Source organism: Saccopteryx leptura, chromosome 10, assembly GCF_036850995.1.
Source record: "Saccopteryx leptura isolate mSacLep1 chromosome 10, mSacLep1_pri_phased_curated, whole genome shotgun sequence".
Classification (NCBI taxonomy): Eukaryota; Metazoa; Chordata; class Mammalia; order Chiroptera; family Emballonuridae; genus Saccopteryx; species Saccopteryx leptura.
This window is the reverse complement of record NC_089512.1, coordinates 15,298,819-15,312,277: the sequence shown is the minus strand read 5'-3', so window position 1 is coordinate 15,312,277 and position 13,459 is coordinate 15,298,819. Positions and strand designations below refer to the sequence as shown.

Sequence of the window (13,459 nt, the reverse complement as noted above, 5' to 3'; positions counted from 1 at the left end):
CAGCCACAGCTTCACACAGTGTATTCCCCCGTTTTAGGCACTGGGTGTATACTGGTGAGACGGCCTCTGAGGATCTTAAAGTTTAGTGAATGGACCCTCACAGCGCACCTGTGAGGTCAGCTGGGAGAGTGTGGCTGCCTTCTTTTTTACAGATGTGCAAACTGAAAGGAAGTGACTTAGTGAAGGTCATTCTACTGCTTGGTGGCAGACCTGGGGTCAGTCCTCTGATTCTGGGTCCAGCACTTTTTCAGAAATAACCAGGTGTCTTATTTTTCAGAAAACAATGTATTATGTTCAATGTCAGGAATGAATATTTATTGACTATGTTCGAGCTTTTAACAGATTATTATTGGTGAATAGAGAATAATAGAGTCTAACTGTGTATTTTAATCCGCATGTTCTGTTGGATTTTGTTACAGTCAGGTGACACACAGACTTTTGCACAGAAACTCCAGCTCCGGGTGCCTTCCATGGAGTCTTTGTTTCGAAGTCCCATAAAGGAGTCTCTATTCCGATCTTCTTCTAAAGAGTCTTTGGTACGAACGTCTTCCAGAGAATCCCTGAATCGACTTGACCTGGACTTTTCTGCTGCCACCTTTGACCCCCCCTCTGATATGGAGAGCGAGGCTGAAGACTCGCTGGGGAGTTTAGACAGCCTCAGCAAAGAGCAGCTGATTCAGTGGTTGCGAAGAATGGAGCGCAGGTTGAATGGCTACAAAGGAAAGTGTTCTGAGGTAGGAGCATGGCTTTTCTGCCCGAAGGAAAATTCCCCCGCTTGTTCTCTAGTTGATGTTACTGTGTGGCCGACTGTCAATTCCTTGATATGCTGCTTATTAATGGTGGGTAATAGTGACAATATCTAGTTAAAGACTCGGTGGTAAAGGCCTGTGGCAAGCCTCTTAGCCTTCTGGTCCTCACGTTGTGTGCCTTTCTGCCTGGACACCAGGGTGGAGTTCATTGTCTTCCCTCCTCGCATCCCTCCCTCGTTCGTCATAGCTCTAAGTGCTGTGGCTCCAACATGACCCCTTCTGCCAACCGCATCTCCGATCTTACGGACCCCCTAATGTTGAAGTAGTCTGGTTTTCTGACGATTTGGGTTCACTCTCACCGTACCTACGTTTAAACTTGACCTCGGATGAATCTTGTAACTTCTCACCCCCTTGAGGAGACACTCTGTGGTCTAAGAGAGAAAGAGGCTGCTCCGTCTGTCCTTTCTGCCCCTCAGGAGCACAGCGCCCGCCCCGCAGGCTGGCAGTGCGCTGCCCGCCCCAGGCTCTGCACCCGAACCAGTCCTTCTCAGGAAACCTTTCTGGAGCAAGGTGCCCATGGCTTGCTCGGTCGGTTGGTTTTACAATGCCTAACGCTTCATTGTCTTAACAGTTCATAAATCAGCATTGTGGTTCATTTTAATTAATGAATGATAAAGTTGAAGTTTAGTATGTAAAGTTAACCATAAATTCTATTTCCAATTTTGGCTGAAATATGGATAGTTTTACCCTGCAGCCAAAAAGAGCAAAAAACCCACCTAGATGAAATATATAAAGCATCTCTTTAAAACTATAAAATACTTACAAACTAGGAGGGAATTATTAGGCTCAAATGGATCGGCCTGCGGGAGCCCAGAGAAGTAAACAGGCACTAAAGCTGTGCGTCTCTGAGGCGCTTGTGGAGTCAGGCCACTTTTTCCTCTGAAAACCTTTTTATCTTTATTTTTATCCCTATCAAAGTTAATAATGGTCTTAATTTTTGTTTGTTTAGATTTGTGTTATTTTCACTAACTTATTCATGGCTTTTAAGTTTAACACTGGGACAGCAGTTTAATTAGCATTTAAGTGTGTAAGACACTATGCATTTTATGTTTATGTGCCATTTGATTTTGCATGGTCTCTGAAGTAGCTATCAATTAGCTGTTTTGTAGAAGAGGGGTTAGACACTCAGAGACTTAATTGTAGAGAATAGGGAACTCGATACATACGTAGCGGGTGGGGGTGAGGGGGAGCTGGGGGAAGCGCCTGATTTGATTCTGTGTCTTCCTGGGTGTTTCTGCTATTCCGAGCTACCTCGGGGAGAGCTCTGCAGCTCGTTAGGGAAGCGAGCCCCGAGACTTGGTCTTTACCTTTCCTAGCCTGTCTGGTCCAAAGGTAATAAGAAGGGGAAGGTCCTCGTCTTAGGCAAGAGCTTGTGGGTTTTTGTATTCTTAATCTTGATTGCTGACACGCCTTTCATTGCTTCTTCACTGCAGGATCAGTGGAGGCACTTAGGGGTGCAGGGAAGCCCTCAGAGGAAAACGGGAAGCTCAGAATAGGGGTGTGCCCCTCCCAAAGCTGCAGCCTCTCTCCAGGGACCCCTAGCACTTCTAAAGTGAGGTCTAAATAATTAATTGGAGCCATGTGCTTAGCCTGCAGATGAGTAATACTATATAATTTATAGCTTTAAAAGGTCTGTTAATTCATAGTTTCATCAGGTTGTGCTAGAATGTTTAAATATCCTATTTAGGGTAAGTGGTGAAATACTTCAGGACCTGAATTCCCAGTTTCATCTGTTGGTTATGAGTTCTTTTCGTCAGATTTTTATATAGCCAGAGTCACATTCTATAACCAGATGGGACTTTTAGAGATCAATTCCATGCTCAAGCAAAAATCACTTGGAGAGTTTGTTAAAACACACATTTCTGGCCTGACTTGTGGTGGTGCAGTGGATAAAGTGTCGACCTAGATTGCTGAGGTCACCGGTTTGAAACCCTGGGATTACCCCGTCAAGACACATGTGGGAGTTGATGCTTCCTTTTTTTTTTTTTTTGTATTTTTCTGAAGCTGGAAACGGGGAGGCAGTCAGACTGACTCCCGCATGCGCCCGACTGGGATCCACCTGGCACGCCCACCAGGGGGCGATGCTCTGCCCATCCGGGGCGTCGCTCTGTCGCGACCAGAGCCGCTCTAGCGCCTGGGGCAGAGGCCAAGGAGCCATCCCCAGCACCCAGGCCATCTTTTGCTCCAATGGAGCTTCGGCTGCGGGAGGGGAAGAGAGAGACAGAGAGGAAGGAGAGGGGGAGGGGTGGAGAGGCAGATGGGCGCTTCTCCTGTGTGCCCTGGCCAGGAATCGAACCTGGGACTTCCGCACGCCAGGCCGACGCTCTACCACTGAGCCAACCAGCCAGGGCCCAGTTGATGCTTTCTGTGTCTCCCTGCTTTTCCTCCCCCGAACCTCATTCAGTTAGTTTGGGGTGGGGCCCAAGAATTTTTATTTCTAGCAAGCTCCCAGGTGATGGTGTTGCTGGTCTGCGACTACCTACCTACCTACGTCTGAGCTGTGTTCTGCTCTTAGGCGAGTTGGTTCTAATTCCCACCTATGAAATATGTACTGAAATTTAAAGAAGCACATGTCTAAAGTGAAGTCAAAAGGAGATTTCATGTCTTTATAGAGTTGAGTTCTCCTTTTATCTTTTAATTAAGTGTGAGGTACGAGACAGGGAGGCAGAGACAGACCCCAGCAGGTGCCCCCGCAAGCCGCCTTACAGGGCAGTGCTCTCTGCCTGTCTGTGGCCACTGCTCTGTTGCTGGGTGACTGAGCTGTTTCAGCCCTGAGGTGAATCCATGGAGCCATCTTCAGAGTCCTGGGCCAAATTGTTCAGCCCATTGAAGCCGTGGCTGTGGGAGGGGAGGAGAGAGAGAGAGAGAGAGAGAGAGAGAGAAGGGGGAGGAGTACAGAAGCAGATGGTCACTTCTCCTGTGTGCCCTGACTGGGAATTAAACCTGGGACTTCCACATGCTGGGCTGATGCTCTACCACTGAGCTAACCGGCCAGGAGCTCCTTTATTTTTTAGAAATACATCTCCTATGTTATTTAGTTTAGCTGTATATGCATCTAATTAGGTTTAATTATCTTATATAAAAGGATTCTTATTTATTTTTTTACTTTTAATAACAAGATGTTTTAGTGGAGTTTAGAATACTTAATTGTATTTATTTAAGAATGACTAATGTTACTGGTGTCTTTTTCTTCATTTTAGCTTGTAACAGCTTATAAGACTCTTCAGAGAGAGAAGAAAAAGCTACAAGTAAGTGATTTGTTGGCTGTGATATTGATTCATACATAATTTTAAAATTAGAATGGATCTTACAGTAAGATAGTTCTGTTCTCACTTGTAATAATTCGCCATATGATTAATATCTTTATCATGCTTTAGCATTTCTAGGGATTTGATGGAAAGAGAGAGTGAGGGATCCCAGAGAGTACCTGGTAGGGATGGGCCCCCTTCGGTTTGGGATCCCTGGGGTGCTTCAGAGGCGTGGCTGTGAGGCGTGGCTACCCCTTTCAGGCCTGTTTCTGCAGCTTGCACCTTTGTTTTACTGGTGAAGAGACATACAGCCTTCAGAGCTTGCCCTTCTATTTTTTAAGTATTTGCAGACACCTCTGTTTCTTACCATTGTACCAGGGTCCAAACCCAAACATCCTCTCTCTGTTTCCTGAGGCTACTGCTTGAAAAGTGTGGAGAGAGGAAGCTATTTTGGCTCTTCCAGGTGGCCCACCCCAGCCCTACTGTGCCGCCCTGTCCCTGGTCAGAAATGTTGCACCAGCCATGACACGTCAGAGCTACGGGGAAATGTCCGGTCCCCTTCACATGCTGCTATCACTTTGCTCTGTTATTTATAAAATATAGTTTTAGTTTTTCAGTATAAGTTATTTAAAATGGTTTAGCATTTTGTGCTATTTAAAGACACTAACCAAAAGTTAGTTACATAACCAAAAGTTATTTGTAAAATGAGTTTTGGTAAAATTAGTTAATTTTCCCATGTACACTATTTTAAAATATTTAATCTGCCATAAATATTAATCTTCGTTAAGTACAACATTAAATTTTCTGACTTTGGTATGGAATATAATCAGAATGGCAACATCAGTTATTTATTGCTGATTTGTTGTTCTAATTGTCTGTAATAAATATGGGGTTTAGATGATTACAAATAGAGTATTTAGCCTGACCAGGCGGTGGCACAGTGGATAGAGCGTCAGACTGGGATGCGGAAGACCCAGGTTTGAGACCCCAAGGTTGCCAGCTGGAGCGAGGGCTCATCTGGTTTGAGCAAAAGCTCACCAGCTTGATCCCAAGGTCGCTGGCTCGAGCAAGGGGTTACTCGGTCTGCTGAAGGCCCGCGGTCAAGGCACGTATGAGAAAGCAATCAATGAACAATTAAGGTATTGCAACATGCAATGAAAAACTAATGATTGATGCTTCTCATCTCTCTCCGTTCCTGTCTGTCTGTCCCTGTCTATCCCTCTCTCTGACTCTCTCTGTCTCTGTAAAAAAAACCCCAAAAACAAACAAACAAAAAAACCCAAATAGAGTATTTAGGTTTTTAAAAATATTTTCTTAAATATGAGTTATATCAAAGTGGGGGTGGTTCTGATTTAATTCATTGAATTATTAATATTCCATAGTTCATTTTCAAAAGGTCATCTTATTCCTAATTTCTGTGGGTACCTTGCTTGTGTCTCTATGAATTGTCTATGGATTTTTGTTTCTAGGTGTATATATTTCTACCTCTAAGTGGAGATAGGGAATTGTGGTTGCATAGTCCCAAATATAAAGTGTTAGAGATAAACTTCAGCGATTTTTGCTTTTTTCTGTGTCTGTCTATACATGACCATAGTTGCATGCCTAGACACCTCTTTATTAAACATCCTTTCAGTAGATCCAATAAAATTAAAATCGTAAGTACTGTACCAGTGCTATTTATGCTACCTCACATTTATTCAGCTCTTACCGGGTGCCAGGCGTTATGGTGTAGTCCTGAAACCTCTCCTGTGAGGAAATTGCGGAAGAGTGACTTGTTGATCACTGCACAGCTTGGAGAGGTGGGGAGGAGAGCCGGGACCCCTTCCTGGCCATTAGGCTGTTGAGCGTGTGCTCGTAAATAACGCGCTGCAGTTTTTCACTGTTCTCAGCATTGCATCTTCCTGCATTTCAAACTTGTTCATTATACCAAACTAAACCTGTGTCCATGGGTTTAGGGGGAAAAGACTTTGGTTTCTGTTTTATTCACCCACAAGACCCCGCAGATACAGCCCAATGCTCTCCCTGGACCCTGTGCCAACCTGATTTGTCCATGCATACCTGCTTTTTGTTATCCGTCTACACAGACCAGTGAAGCTCCAGATTACTCCGTTACTTTGCATCTCTGTGTTTATATTGTACAAGAATATACAGTTACTTTGTTTCCATAGACCATAACTTTTCAGGTTTAATTTCCTCACTAGTATAAAGCACCTGTCTTTTGTGCTCCCCAGCCCAAGGAAAGGATGAATCATTTCATTTTTCAATATTACTCTTTCAGCTTCTGGATTTTTATGTAAGGTTACTAATTTAGCAGTCTATAGGGGGTTTTTTTTTGTAGTTTTCTCCTGGACATTTTTTTTTTAATATAGAAAAGGACTGCTTTGTTTTTTAATCACAAAAAACCTTTGAACCGGCCAGTAATTGACTTGTTTCACACTTTTAGGGTACAATGAAATAAATTGCATTTGGAATTTGATTTAGCTTAAACAATTTTATATTTTTAAAATGAACATTCAGTAGAGTTGACTTTTGTTTGGTTACATGTGATGTGTGTAACCAGTCCCGTAGTCGGGATGCAGGACAGTTCTGTAAAGTCATGATTGAACTTGTAACAAATTTCAGCATGCCTGTATCCTTAACATTTTCATTCCTGTTCTCCATCTTCACATTGTTTTTGGAGAAACAGTTGTTAATATTGTAAAAATAATTATTTTTTATTTGCTATGTCATGCAGTTGTTTGACCCAACTTTATTTTTATTTTTAATTAAAGGGTATATTAAGTCAGAGCCAGGATAAAGCACTTCGAAGAGTTGCAGAATTAAGAGAGGTAAGTTTTAGTGATTAGTACTTTGAGAACAGTAATTAAATCTCTTACTTTTTATCAGAACTATTGTATGTGCTGGGATAATTTCATATGGACTTCAGTAGTTGTGGCAATAACTAATCAGCTGAGCCTACAAGACCAGAGATAAAGTATTATGATTTGTATTTGTGTGGTTTTCCTCAGATACGTATTGTTGGTGGAGTTAGTGAAATTGAAATGTCTTACTTTATAGTAGAATATCATTTGCCTACATGAGCAGTGAATGGCAACTTCCAAGACAAACTGTCCCTTCTGCTTGCTATTTCAGGCTTCTTTCTGTTTTTCTTAACCAACAATCTATTTTGGTAAAATAAAATAAAAATTTTGTTCATTGTTATTTTAGAGGTAATATTTACAGTGAAGTATTAGAATTCAGGCACATATTTGTTAATTGAAATAATGGTTTACTAATTTCTGCTTCTGTCCGGTCTTGAGAAGGACGGAGGATATTGGCTTATATTGGTTGGAGCGTAGCATTCTGTATCTCTGTAGTATCACTTATCATGAACACTTAAAAAACTTTTAATTATGAAATAAAACAGATACAGAAAATCATGCCCAGCCTGGCCAGGTGTTGACACAGTAGATAGAGCATTGACCTGGGATGCTGAGGACCAAGTTTCAAAACCCCAAGCTTGTCGGCTTGAGTGCAGGCTCACTGGCTTGAGTGTGGGATCACAGACATGACGCTGTGGTTGCTGGCTTGAGCCCAAAGCTTGCTGGCTTGAACAAGGGGTCACTGGCTCAGCTGGAGCCCCTGGTCAGGGCACATATGAGAAAGCAATCAATGAACAACTAAAATGCCGCAACTATAAGTTGATGCTTCTCATCTCTCACCCTTCCTGTCTGTCCTTGTCTGTTTCTCTCTCTTGCTAAAAAAAAAAGGAAATCATCCCCAGAAATATACAGTTTATATATATATGGTGAACACCATTGTAATCACCACCAAGGTCAAGAAATAGAATATTGTCAGCCACCCCAGAGCCCTCTCTGTTTCCCAGCCTGGGTCATCACAGCGTCCTCCTTTCTCCAAAAGTACGTGCTGTCCTGCCTTTTATTGTACTTCCTACGTGTGCCTCCAGCCACTACGGTCTTATCAATGGAATCACATTCTTGATAAATCTTCTAAGTCTCATTAAATCTACACATCCCTGCATCCCTTTGCTTTCTTTATTGTTCATCTATTGAAGAATTTGCTGATAAATTATAAAATCCAAAATGACTCATTTGCCTTGTCCTAACATATAAAACAACAGTCTTGGAATAGCAATACTAATACCACCACCACTGAGTATGATTACTGAAATTAGTTAAATATATTTTTATATGCTATTCCTATTCTTTCAACATTTTAAAAATCTTTTTTCATATCTATACTGTTAGATTACAAGCCACTACATATATATTCTTTCCCTGTTAACCCTTGTGGTGTATGTAAGGTTTCCCCCCCAAAGAAGATGCCCTATATTATTCTCATACTCCCCCCCCCCCCACTGCACCCCCTTATCCTCACGCATGCTTTTCTGAGTCCTAGCACTACTGTAACGCTGTCTTCCAAGTCAAACTAGAAATGTGAAGTCTAGAGCAGAGGTGTTCCGGTTTCGTTGCTTCTCAATCACAGTATATTACCAGAAACAAGGTGCTTTAGAACTTTGCTAGCTCTCATTGCTGGCTCTTAGTAAATTCAGGCCTCCTATTTGTTCTTTCTCTAGTTGTAATTATAGTACCCGTGTTCTTAGCCATATCAGTGGGGACAGAGAAAGGGCCCGCTTTGCCAGCAGGCTCCAGGCGCACTTATGTACTTAACTGCAGGCATGGAGGGACTTAGACAACTGAGGGAGACTTGGCTAAAAGGCATACCCAGCCAGGATCTGTGATAAGAAGTCCATGTGCTGGCCCTGTGGAGTTCACGGACTGAAAAATGATCTCCGTTCCTTCCGGAAATGGAGGGGAACAGAAGAATTGTCATAGGGTTGCTTCTATTGTTTTTCTAGTGTGGACATCAAGAATAAGGAACCAGATTCTTCTGTTGTCATTATTTCATGAAAAGAAGTCTTATTTAATAACAAAAAGTTAGGAAGGACATAGTCTCAGAATAAAGGATAGCTATTTAAATGAAAGGTTCGGATCTAAGAAAAACCCTCTACATTGACATCTGTGTTGTATTCACCGGATCCATGAACGCTTCATTCTGGAAGACCAGCATTAGGAGACGGCTGTGGGAGGAAGTCAAGCCGGGAGTCCAGTGGGAAATAACAGTAAATAATGTGCTTAGAGATCTTGGGCATGTGGGTGTGGAGGAAGAATAGGACAGTTAGTGCCTCCGTGTTTTGAGAATTGGTAAATTTGAAACAATGTAAGAAGTCATTGCTTATAAGTCCTTGAAAATACCATTGAAGGAAAATTTTCTAGCTAATGTGTGAGAGAGGGATCAAGTCAGAGGAAGACTTGAGGTTAGAAAAGTAGGAACCCCAGAAAAATAGAGGTATTTTGGTGGGCTATCTGAAATGCTCTAGAAGTTAGTCGGTAGTATGCTGTGGGGTGAGTGTGAGGGAGAAGCAGGGAGGACACAGGCCTGAGCCCTGTGGGGCCGGTGCTGTGGACTCAGCAAGGGCAGCGGGGAGCCCAGGAGCGGGAGTGCGGACAGGCGCCCTGAGGCTGGAGGCAGCGGGGAGCCCAGGAGCGGGAGTGCGGACAGGCGCCCTGAGGCTGGAGGCAGCGGGGGGCGTTGAGAGGGCGTCACTGGGGACTGCTGTCACACAGGTCAAGATCATTGGTGTGGCTAGGGAGGCTCGTGGGGCCGGTGCTGTGGACTCAGCAAGGGCAGCGGGGAGCCCAGGAGCGGGAGTGCGGACAGGCGCCCTGAGGCTGGAGACAGCCGGGCGTTGAGAGGGCGTCACTGGGGACTGCTGTCGCACAGGTAAAGATCATTGATCATTGGTGTGGCTAGGGAGGCTCATTAATCACCTGGAAAGCAGCATTTTGAGCCATTTCAGAAACTTGAAATGTTACTGTTTAGTGATGAACTAGTTGAACCCTTTTATTTTATTGGTGAGGAAGCTTCTGATTTTGGTGTTGAACAGTTTCATGTATTGGGAGGAGGAACGCTTTATTGGTGATCTCTTTGGCGCAGTACAATTTAATATTATATCAAATGGATATAAGATAGTAGTGAGAATGTCTTATAGTAGAACATAGTTTTATTTTTACCTTAAGTAATTTTTTATTCCCATTTCAGCAGTCATAGCTACAAAATACACTTCTTGGATCTTATATTCTTTAAAGATCAAAATTATTTGCTGGTGTAAATACTAATGTTTTAAATGTTAATTATTTTAAAATTATTGTTCCTAATACCTTATCTTAAGAGGAATGCAGATCCAGATTGATTATGTTTTTAAGTTTTGAAAATTTCAAGTCTGTTTTTTGTGTTATGCTGAAAACTACCTATAAAACCCTTTATGTGCCAGGAGCTCCAGATGGACCAGCAAGCCAAGAAACATCTGCAGGAGGAGTTCGATGCGTCTTTGGAGGAGAAAGATCAGTATATCAGTGTTCTCCAGACTCAGGTAAAGGATTAAAACTGGGATTTTTGGATAAAGAGAAATAAAGGGATTTTGATGGGATATGTGCTAGGCTCCAGATATTTTTAAAAATGGCGTGTTTTCAAAACCCTTTGCTTTTCCTCAGTTAATTGTAAGAATAATTGTTGATTTACTGTCTTTTGGCTATATTTACTGTCTTTTGGTGATATACCTGAAAATAACATAAAAATCGGCAGCATTGGGAATAAACTTTTTATTTTAATTTTTCCCTCAATATAGCAAAAAGGATATCATTTACTATATAGTCTCTCTGTTTTAAAGAAAGTACTACTGCCATATTTTCTTTTGAATCATTTTTTTTTTTCCTAACGAGCACTTTTTTTTAAGGTTTCTCTGCTGAAACAGCGGTTACGGAATGGCCCGATGAATGTTGATTTACCGAAGCCACTCCCTCAGATGGAGCCACAGACTGAAGGCGACACTGGCGAAGGCACAGAGAGTGATGCAGAGACAGTAGGTAGGCTTCATGTGGTCAGAGCGTTAATACACAAATCGGGAGGATGCCGAGAGGTCCTAGTATGGGAGCTAGTAGACGTGGGCCGCGGTGGAGGCAAAGTGACCTTGATCCTAACATTGCCAGAAAGATACAAGAGGTTGTGTTCTTTGGTTTGCTTGTTCTTTTGGATTTTTTGGGGGGGTTCTTTGTTGTTGTTATTCAGGAGAAAGGAAGTGTTTTAAGACTTGAAAGTCTGTAAGTAGTAGCACCACACTATTTCATATAAACAGATTAGTTCCACTCGAGATTAATGAATATGCTGTTTATAATGTTCACACGTTTTTAAGTAATGTTACTTACATATTTCTCATTCAAAGCATCTGTATTTGCCCTATTATATGCTACCCAACTGAACAAGAGTAGTTAAATCTTTTCTTAAAATACATTTGTAGTCCTCACTACCTACTCTTTGAGGTTCACAGTCAATGAATTTTCCACTCTTTATTTACCAGCTCTTGGTTTCCAAGAGATTCATGGTAAACTTTTGGTCTAGCAGAGCTACAGTAAAGTGCTGAGCAGCTGTCTGAGTAACCAACCCAGAGAGCCCTGAAATTCCCTGAGGTGTGAAAACTTCACTCATAAATTTAAAAATGGAGGAAGGGCCCTGGCCGGTTGGCTCAGCGGTAGAGTGTCGGCCTGGCGTGTGGGGGACCCAGGTTCGATTCCCGGCCAGGGCACATAGGAGAAGCGCCCATTTGATTCTCCACCCCTCCCCCTCTCCTTCCTCTTTGTCTCTCTCTTCCCCTCCCGCAGCCGAGGCTCCATTGGAGCAAAGATGGCCCGGGCGCTGGGGATGGCTCCTTGGCCTCTGCCCCAGGTGCTAGAGTGGCTCTTGTTGCGGCAGAGCGACGCCCCCGAGGGGCAGAGCATCGCCCCCTGGTGGGCAGAGTGTCGCCCCTGGTGGGCGTGCCGGGTGGATCCTGGTCGGGCGCATGCGAGAGAGTGTCTGGCTGTCTCTCCCCGTTTCCAGCTTCAGAAAAATACAAAAAAAAAAAAAAAAAAAAAAGATGGAGAAAGGCGTACTTACCAGAACTCTTTTCCGGAAGAGATTGGAATACATGGGAAGGAATACTTTCTTAATCTTTCTGGGAAGGAGCTAATCCAGGAAGTGTGCCCGCTCTTGCCGATCTGGCTCAGTGCAGCGCTGTGTTGGGATGAGAATACAGCCCTGTGTACGAACAGAAGTAACTATTCCCGGGGAGCCCTTCTATTCTTACTGACTGCCCCTGCTTGCGCTGCTTTGTTGTTCGTAGTTGCAGATGGATCTTCTGCTAAAACACTGGAAATACTTCAGCAAAGAGTTAAGCGTCAGGAGAACCTGCTGCAGCGTTGTAAGGAGACAATCCAGTCCCATAAGGAACAGTGTGCGCTCTTGACCAGCGAGAAGGAAGCCCTGCAGGAGCAGCTGGATGAGAGACTCCAGGAGCTGGAGAAGAGGAAGGTAAAGAGCAGCTGCGTTTGCTGTGAGCAGCCCCGTACAGCTAGATGCACGGGCCCCAGCGTGGCCCGCACCTCCTCCGCAGAGCCTTCCCTTCCTCCGCGACGGCCTGGCGAGGGCACCCACGTGCCCTGGGCTTCGTGGCATCTTCCAGACTTTTGAGACATCCTGTGTACTTTTCTTCTAGACTATTAGAAGTGTCCAAACTAGATAAAATGTTTAGAGTTCTCATATAAGGAGAAGCTTTATTAGAGATGGAAATGAATTTTTAAAATTTTTAAAATTTTTAGGAGCTTCATATGGCTGAGAAGACTAAACTTATCACTCAGTTACGTGATGCAAAGAACTTAATTGAACAACTTGAACAAGATAAGGTAACACAATACTTATGATACTAAAATTTGGCAGGGGGCCCCAAATTCGCTTTTGGAAGCAATTGGAAGCATTCAGACTTCTGCTTTCCAAAATTGCAGCTGCTTCCATGATAAATCTTTTTGTTTTAATTTCTAGATTTATATAACTGTTAGCATTAGTTTTATATCATGTGAAGCTGATTCTCTGTGATTTCTGGATCCCAGTCAATATTTTGATTTATAGATTAGAATAACTGTTGCAAAGGATATCTGTTTATAGTACATAACATGTTTCAGAGAAAAGTTATTCAGAGTTAAGGCACTGCTAAATGTAAATTGTCTTTCACATATAATGGAAACAGAAAATCTTTCAGATAAATTGCCTAAAAAATAAAGAAATGGGAATGTATAAAGAGCATAAACAGACTGAGATTGGTAGTTTAGAGTTGGAGCCGCAGCAAAGACAACTGAAAAGTTCAGATAGTTTTGACCTAACGCTTTCAGCCCCTAGTTCTTGGGTCCTTTTTCAAAATCAGCTCCCAGTCAGTTCCACACCATTCACCACCTTCTTTACTATGCTGCTTGATAGTTACAGTGTTTTAAGTAGCCACGTAATTAAGAGCATGTGTCAGAACTGTTCCGTTGA

The 13,459-nt window shown here is 42.9% G+C and overlaps 1 protein-coding gene across 4 annotated transcripts in view; it reads left to right on the top strand.

Moving 5' to 3' along the window:
• GOLGA4 (golgin A4) overlaps positions 1-13,459 on the top strand; it is a 95,221-nt gene that overhangs the window by 26,322 nt on the left and 55,440 nt on the right. For 3 of the 4 annotated variants that reach the window (XM_066350931.1, XM_066350932.1, XM_066350934.1), the window contains 7 exons: positions 420-734; positions 4,010-4,057; positions 6,829-6,885; positions 10,392-10,490; positions 10,854-10,983; positions 12,276-12,463; positions 12,751-12,834. In XM_066350931.1, coding sequence (XP_066207028.1) covers positions 420-734; positions 4,010-4,057; positions 6,829-6,885; positions 10,392-10,490; positions 10,854-10,983; positions 12,276-12,463; positions 12,751-12,834 — 921 coding nt within the window. The remainder of the gene's footprint in view (positions 1-419; positions 735-4,009; positions 4,058-6,828; positions 6,886-10,391; positions 10,491-10,853; positions 10,984-12,275; positions 12,464-12,750; positions 12,835-13,459) is intronic. The other variant, XM_066350933.1, reaches the window with a different exon arrangement.